Source organism: Manacus vitellinus, unplaced genomic scaffold, assembly GCF_001715985.3.
Source record: "Manacus vitellinus isolate BGI_N305 unplaced genomic scaffold, ASM171598v3 scaffold_131_pilon, whole genome shotgun sequence".
In the NCBI taxonomy this organism is placed as follows: Eukaryota; Metazoa; Chordata; class Aves; order Passeriformes; family Pipridae; genus Manacus; species Manacus vitellinus.
Window position 1 is genome coordinate 311,053 of NW_021938958.1, and position 8,759 is coordinate 319,811.

General features: G+C 43.2%; 1 protein-coding gene across 1 annotated transcript in view; it reads left to right on the plus strand.

Moving 5' to 3' along the window:
- The first annotated feature begins 485 nt into the window (after positions 1-485).
- Positions 486-8,759, plus strand: part of LOC108638851 (histo-blood group ABO system transferase 1-like) — a 23,977-nt gene continuing 15,703 nt past the window's right edge. The window contains 4 exon segments of the mRNA XM_029957978.1: positions 486-550; positions 1,673-1,741; positions 2,099-2,100; positions 8,420-8,456. Coding sequence (XP_029813838.1) covers positions 486-550; positions 1,673-1,741; positions 2,099-2,100; positions 8,420-8,456 — 173 coding nt within the window.

An 8,759-nucleotide genomic window follows, 5' to 3' on the forward strand; every position in this document is an offset into this window, starting at 1 on the left:
AGTGGCTGACCTAAAGAAAAGCATTGTGACCTCCAGCTTAGAAAGAAAGAGAACTGCACAGGTAAGAGACACAGTAGAAAGTCCAGAAAATCTGGGTCAAAAAGGAGAACTAGACAGGAAGAAAGGAAGAATTAAAGACTGGAACAAAAACATAGAGCAGAGAGGGCACTGGCTAGGAAAAATTAAACCCTGATTCAGAGAAAATCTGAAATGAGAATTATGTGTTTGTACAATTTAAAGTGGTTCAGTGTACCACCATTTTAAAATGAGAGTTCAGTGTGTGGAATATCTATTGTAAGTACCTAATACCTCTTATAAATACCTCAATGTAAAACTTTCTTTCTAGAAAAACTATTTTTTCTCTGTTTTAAGTCCAGACTTGCCACTCAAAAAAGAGTTTTAATAACTAAAGTATTTTCTGCCTATTTGTTTTCATTTTACTCTCAATCCAGAGTTTGCAATCTGTTTTTTTCAACACTAACAACATGGGAATCACAAAATTACATGGACTGGCTATTCTAGTGACAGCAGGAATCACCGGAGCAATCTGGTGGGTGTTTAAACTTCGATAATTATTCTCAGTTAGCATATATTTCTCTTGCCTAGATTGAGAGATGTTTCTTCTGACTGTACTTATATAGGTACAATGTAAGCATTTGCACAAAGTTAAATTCAAAAGATGAAAATAACTGAGTGTGAACACTTCCAATCTTCTTTGTGACATTCTAAAAATGTGATGAATTCGGTTCTGTATATTCCTATGAGCCCAAGTGTGTGTTTTCATGTTTAAATATCACAATAACACCTCTGTACTCCGGACCAACACAAGGATCCTGGCATAGAGCTAGACCTCTGTGTGATGGAGTCAGCCATATTTATCCTGCACAATTATTATCCTGTGTCTCGCTGGGCTAGCATGTCTCTGTAGTAGTCTACTACAGTGAGGCTTTTGTAGTATGTGTACAGTGCTCTGGACCCTGAAATGAGATAAGTGGGGTAATTCAGAATGCAGAATTTGCGGGAATAATACTGGAGAACTCTTCCAACTGGTGGAATTAGGACAAGCTTCTCAATCATATACTATTCTCTCTGAGGGAAAACATCCATCACAAATGCTCATGTTTTTGTTGACAACACAATTTAGCTCACACTCTGGCCAGAGTAGAGACAAAGTGATAGTGTAAACGCCTCGCTTCAAAAGACAACTACACAGTCAGTTTCTAGCAGCACCTGTGACCGAGATCTGTTGTAAAGCAGTCACATTTCCTTTGTCACGAGTGTTCTTGGGCAAATTAAATCATCCACAGATCTTCAAAGTTAATATATCTTCAGATAACTTTAGTCTAGACAGCTGTCTTGAAACAGCTGAGCATTGCAAATACTCATCATCATATTGACCCCACAAATCTGTATTCTGTTAGCTTTGTTTTATAGTTTCAGTCATTGCAATCGGATATGTCTGTCACGTATTGGTGCAATCGGATATGTCTGTCAGGTATTGGCCTCATAAGCCACCAGCATGCCTGTAACAAATGTGGATAGAACCTTCCCAAATCTTCGTTCGCGAAGCCTAGCCATGATGATGATGATAGTTTCAGTCATAAAGGGAGTGGAGGACAGGTTGATTTTTTTTTTTTAATCGTTGAATCATTGCTTTCTTATCCTGTCCAAGGTACTATCACCCTTTCTTCCCAGCCAGAGGGCATGAACCCACAGCCTCTTCTGAAGAGGATACATTACTGTAAATTCCATTCTCCACGTTTTGCAAGATCCGGCATGTCTGTGATTCTAGGCCGTGAGGGTAAGACTCATCTGAAAAGACTAAATCTTAAGCAGAAGAGCCATGCCCTAGAAGCGCTTATTTCCATTTTGAGACACGTCATCCTACAGTGACCTGTAGACACCTGTACTGTGAATGCCTTGAGCTGAATGAACAGGCTCATATTCCAGAGATTTAACATGGAGAAATACAAATCAAGTGATGCAGCTCCCCCAAAATCGTGCAATGAAAAGACAGCTTAATCCCACCTGGTTTAGACACCTAGAAGCTAATTATCTACATATCTACATCCAGGCTTCCTTTGTAATCATTAAAAAGAAGTGGGCCCTGCCAAAGTCTATTAATCCCATACTTAGAGATTTAGAGATAGTTATTCTATGTCATGTTCTTGCCCAAATAACACCCTGGGCAGCTAATTATGTTTCTAGATCTGGGGTCACTGTTGTAAGATAATGTAAATACAAAGATAGGACCACCAAGATCTTTTATTTTCCTGTAAACCAGAAATAAATCCTTTTAAATCAAAACAGCTGCCTTTTTAATTATTTAAACTCTGTGTGTATGTGTGTGAGTGTGTGTGTGTGTGTGCAGACACATTTGTATGTGCATGTGTTAGGAGCAACTTAAGTAACAAGGAAACTATGTCAGACTCAGTGGAGACCTAGGACATATGCCATTCACACTACACATGCTTGATTAAGCAGAAAGGGATAAGAGCATAGCAGATATATGTGAGGAAGTGGTGAGTAGTTGCTAGTGCTGTTGGCCCTGAAATAAAAGTAGGCATGGTAATACTAGAATCTCAATCTATCTCTGTTGGGTGTTCCTCTCTTAGAGAACTGCTTGTCAAACTGAGGGCAAAGAAGCAAATGCAAAGGCAGTGGAAACTAGGACAGGTAACCTGGTGTCGTGGTTTGGATCTTGTTTTCCCCCAGAGGCTAAGGAAAGTGGTAGACCCCAAGGGGTGGAAACCCCTGGAAGTTTTGAAGTTCTGTCCAATGGGCACTCCTGCAAAAATGTCAACATTCCACAAGCTCACTGGAAGAGATGAGTTGTAGTTTGGTTGTTGTTGGAGAGGTGGCCATGTTGTAGAGCCACGAGGAAGGGGTTCTGAGCCCCTTGGGCCCTCTGGACCCTCCCAGCCCCTGGCTGGGGGGGGGACTGCAAAGACCTGGAACAGTGCTAGGCTGGACTAAATGTTTTGTAGCAAGCCGGGAGATGTTTCCTCCATGGACACAGAGCAGCAGCCGGCACTGACCAGAGAAACGGTGGCAGAGAGCCAGAGATAAGACCTGAACTGCAGGAGCAGCAGAAGCAACATGCAGCACCAGAGAAAGGACTCCTGGAAGGAGAGCCGGGAAAAAGAGAACCAGCAGCCTGAGAGACAGAGTTCTGGGGGTAAGACTGTACCAGCCCCCCAAAACTCCTTTGAGATCCCTCTGAGGAAAGAGAGAGATGGACTCCTATTAAGGAGAAGAGTTTTAGACATGCAGCACCGGAGAGAGAGAGGAGTTAAGAAGCTCAAAAGACATCCCGGAGCTGGACCGGGACGGCCAGATGGAATGCGGGGGGAGTTGACCTTGGCTCCCCACCCTTGCACTGCTGCCACGGTGGCAGCCTGAGAGACAGGGCACAGAGGCCCTGCAAGAGATACCAGACCGTCATGAAGACCCCCCCTGTGTCTTCGTGATATGACGTGGTGAAACGACCTTATCTGGGGTTACGAAGCCCACGGAAGACCCCTTTGCCTGCGTCAAGGGGGCCGAGGGAGCTTGAATACCTCCCTCGTGAGTGCTGGCAGAAAGCCAGCTATCAGCTGCTGCATGTGGAGAAGACAGACAGACTGCTGCCTCAGAAGATGCTGCTGCTTAAGGACTGGAAGGGATCTGTCCTTCTTTCCCTCCTGGACTTTTATTTGGAGGGGAGAAGAGATCTGATCCGCTGTAAATACATATGTCATGGTAGAGATAGTTGTGATCATGTGTATAATGTGATATGGTATTTATTTGTACAGTCATTGTAATATATTCCCTTTCCCCCACTTTGAGTCTGGTGTGTTTTGTCTGGAAAAACCCATCTCACATTAGGTTGAGATGTGGGAGGGGGAATGGAGCTAGGGGATTGGATTTTGGGACTATCTCAAACCATGACACCTGGGTAGAGTCCAGACATGAAGTTCAGTTGTGGAGGGATGGGGTGAGGAAGACCAAGGGTTAGTTGGAGCTGAACCTGGCAATGGACACAAAGAATAACAGAAAGGGCTTCTATGGGTATGTCGGCCAGAAAAGGAAGGTCAAAGAAGGTGTTACCCCCCAAAAAAGGATGCTGAAAAACTGGTAACAACAGATGAGAAGGCTGAGATAACAACTTTTTTACCTTAGTCTTAAATGGCATCCTCTCTTTCCACACCTCTCGAGTGGATGGACAGCACGATAGAACTTAGGGGAAAAAGTGCTTCCCACTGTAAGATAGGATGAGGTTCATAACCATCCGAGAAACCTGAATGTACATAATTCTATAGGCGACCTGTTGAGTTGCGTCCTGGAATCCTGAGGGAATTGGCTGATGTAGTTTCCAAGACACTCTCCATGATATTTGAAAAGTCCTGGCAGTAAAGTGAAGTCACAGGTGATTGGAAAAAAGGGAAACATTGCACCCATTTTTAAAAAGGGTAGAAAGAAGGACCCTGGGAACTACTGCCCTGTTGGCCTCACCCCTGTGCCAGGGAAGATCATGGAAGAGACCCTCCTAGAAGCTCTGCTGAGGCACATGGAGGGCAGGGACAGCCAGCACAGTTTCACCAAGGACTAGTCCTGCCTGAACAACCCAGTGGCCTTCTGTGATGGGGTGACTCCAACAGTGGACAAGGGAAACGCTACAGATGTCATTTATCTGCACTTCCGTAGAGCCTTTGACACGGTCCCTCACAACATCCTTCTCTCTAAATTGGAGAGAGATGGATTTGATGAGTGGACTGTTAGGTGGATTAGGACGGTCACATCCAGAGGGTCATTGTCAATGGTTCATTGTCAATGGTTCAGAGGGTCATTGTCAATTAATATCTTCATTAATAACATAGATGAAGGGATTGACTGCACCCTCACCAAATTTTCAGATGACAGGAAGCTGAGTGGTGCAGGTGACACACCTGGAGGTTGAGGCCATCCAGAGGGATATGGACAAGCTTGAAAAATGGGCCCATGAGAATCTCATGAGGTTATAAAAGGTCTGTGTCGGGGCAAACCTGGGTATCAATTCAGGCTAGAGGATGAACAGATCGAGCAGACTTGCTGAGAAGAACTTTGGGGTGCTGATGGATGAGGGGCTGGACACACTTCGGCCATGCGCACTGGCAGCCCAGAAAGCACTGTGTCCTGGTCTGCATCAAAAGCAGTGTGGGCAGCAGGTAAGGGGAGATTCTGACCCTCCTGCTCCTCTCTGGTGAGACCCCACCTGCAGTACTGCCTCCAGCTCTGCAGTCCCCAGCACAGGAAAAATACTGACCTGTTGGAGCGAGTCCAGAGGAAGCCACCAAGATGATTGTAGGCTTGGAGTACCTCTGCTATAAGGAAAAGCTGAGGGAATTGGGATTGTTCATCCTGGAGAAGAGAAGGCTTCAGGGTGACCTAATTTCAGCCTTCCAGTACCTGAAGAAAGAGACAAGAAAGATGGAGAGAGACTACTCACAAGGGCCTGGAGTGACAGATAGGACAAAATGGCTTCAAACTGACAGAGAGTAGGTTTAGATTAGATATTAGGAAGAAATGCTTCCCTGTGAGGGTGGTGAGGCCTTGGCACAGGTTGTCCAGAGAAGCTGTGGCTTCTTCATCCCTGGAAGTGTTCAAGGCCAGGTTGGATGGGGCTCTGAGCAACCTGGTCTAGTGGAAGCTGTCCCAGCCCATTGCACAGAGGGTGGAACTAGATGATCTTTATGGCCCCTTCCAACCCAGGCCATTCTATAATTCTATACTTCTATAATCCTGTGGGAGGTACCTCTCTCCCACAGTAGTTCTATTGACCATGGAAGATCTGGCTCTTGTGGTATCATCAGAAAAACAGATTTGATTTATTGTCCTGACACACGTAGCTGTGATGAAACCCAGATCTACTCAACTGGTACCATTTGTCAGCCTTGATAACATTATTTACCTTATTACTCTCCTATTTCTTGACTCTCATATTTGCCAACTGTGCACCTCCATTTCTCCCCTCTTCCCCTCTCTCAAATAAACAATTCACCTTTAATTATTTTTTATCCAGTGGTCACAGCTTTGCTACATCCAGACCTAAATTTGATATTTCTGATATTGTTACCTGACCTTGGATTTATATAGTATTACTGATATGATATTGACCTTACAAGACCTTGGTCCCCAAAAGTCCGCAGCATCCTTTCTATTAGCTGTGAATCCTGACCATTTATCAAAAAAATCCCCCTCTTAATGAACTGTGAAATCCAGCCATCTTTCACAGCTCTAGCTCTTGTTTCTGTCAGACTCCCACATTCTTATTTGTAATATCCAGCCATTTCTTATGTTTTGTACAGTAGTTTTCCACATTTTGTTCAGTTAGCTTAACCTCAGGATCAGGCAGAGCCAGCAGTCAAGCCATTTGCCTGGACCCCTGCTGATATGGGTCATTCTACTTATTTGGGCAACGTTCCTGGAGTGTCTTAAGCAGAAAGAAAAGATGTAGCCAATCACGTTTATTCTATTCTGAAATTACAGGCACAGTTGAAAGATCAGAACATTCTATCAAAGAAAATGCAAAGCAAAGAGAAGAAACCCTTTCACAGAATTACGGAATAATTGGGTTTGAAAGAGACCTCTGTAGTTCATCCAGTCCAATCCCTTGCTCAAAGCAAGGTCAACTAGAGAAGGTTGCTCAAGGATTCAATTAGTCATCTCTTAAAACCTCCAAAGATGTAGCTTCCACAACGTTTGTGGATAGCCCATTCTAGTACTTGACCACTCCAATCACTTAAAGGATTTAAAATTCCTCATCTGTTACTGAAATTTCCTTCTCATCTGTGTACATCAGAGAAGAGCTTTGCTCTACCTTCTTTGTAGCCTGCTCCCATCAAGATAGCAGAAAGGTCTCCCTTTAACCTTTTCAACCTAAAGAGACTCTGTTGTGTTGGCCTCTTCTTGTTTCACATGCTCCATCCCCCACTGGCCCAGTGGCCTCGGCTGGATCCCACCTATACATCAATCTCTTTACTGTCCTAAGGAGTGCCAGACAGGACACTGCACTTCAGGTGTATCTCCCAAGTGTCAAACAGAGGGAAAAAATCTCACTTTTACTAATAGTTAAAGCCCATGAGGCAGCTACTTTCCTGCTGACTCCTGCTTCACTTGTCTACAGGACCCTATTTTAGTCAGTCAGCCTCCAGCCTGCCCAGTTGCATAGGGTTACTGTGGACCAGGTTGCATTTGCCTTTGCTGAACTTCATGTGATTCTCACCAGCCCATTTCTCAAGCCTTTCCAGATCCTCTGAATGGCAGCCCCACCCTTTGGCATATTGTCCACTCCCTCCAAGTTAATTTTATCCACAAACTTGATGATAAGTAACAGATTCTTGATATGGAATCAAGAAAGATTTTAATCTGATGGCTTACCAGATTGAAATTTCCTGCATTTTTTGGTGCTTAATTTCATTTAACTGAACCGTATTTTATTATTTTCCTATATTGTTTTATGAATCACACTTTTCTTGCACCCACTGCTTTTTTGACTTAGGTTTCTCTTCTTCATCACCTATCTCATAATATACACAATTATGTTACTCCCTAGAAATACTCCTTTAAATACATTCACAGTTGCACACACTATTCTTTGAGGAGTCTAGCATGTGTGACTAAAGAAGAAATAAATGTTAATGCCAATAAAGCAATGTGACAAAAAGAATGCATTATTTTTGTAATTAATTTAAAATTTAAAAGATTCCAATATGAGACGGCATTTCCACAGCTCCCGCCCCTCTGCCCCCAAAAAGGTTAATAAGGCTAGACATCTTTCTGTGTTTGTCTATATGTGATCCTTTCAATTTCCCTCTATTATCCTGTTTAATAGAATGCTTTTAGTATGTGTTTCCACTTTTTAAAACCTCTTTTCCCTACTGGAAATTCTAGGAATTAAGACTGCGGGGGTCCCACTTGGTGACTCATCTACAGAAACGTGCATAAGCAATCAGAATGGAGAGTAGTGTCATCTGCTCTGTGATGTGTCCTATCAACTCCACAGTGCAGGCATGCAGAAATAAACCTATCAGGAAACCACCAACTGTTTTGAAGGTGTTTGGCCTTATTGGACCAGCCTCTTACCATGTAAAAGTAAAATTGAATTTCCCAAAGGAACGGACCTGTTGAAAATAATTTTAATATAAATTGATTTGCACTCAGCTTGAGTTACACCAGCTGAGCAGTCTGTTAAATGTAGTTGACACTGTATATGGAGGTAAAGTAATATAAATCATATTACAGTATTTATGATGGATACCCAGTGACATTGAATCAAGGGGTAATACTACTGAAAGACATAAAGATCTCCTGTGGGGCTTATCTTTCTAGAAAAAGAAAACCTGAAACTTCTATGCCATGATGTATTTATGTATCTTTTATCTTTCTCTCATTTGCAAAGAAACAGACTTTAATGAAACATCTCCAATGCTTTCATGGTGTCATGGTTTGAGATAGCCCTAAAATCCAATTCCCTGGCTCCATTCCCCCTCCCACATCTCAACCTAATGTGAGATGGGTTTTTCCAGACAAAACACACCAGACTCAAAGTGGGGGAAAGGGAATATATTACAATGACTGTACAAATAAATACCATATCACATTGTTGCCCGTAAACAAAGACACAAACCAACAAAGTGCCGGTTTATGGGTGCTTTATTCGGGGCCCCGGGAGCCTGCGGGCTAACGCCCCAAGTCAGGATTCCAACGACCCTCGTTCTCAGTTCAGCTTTTATACACAA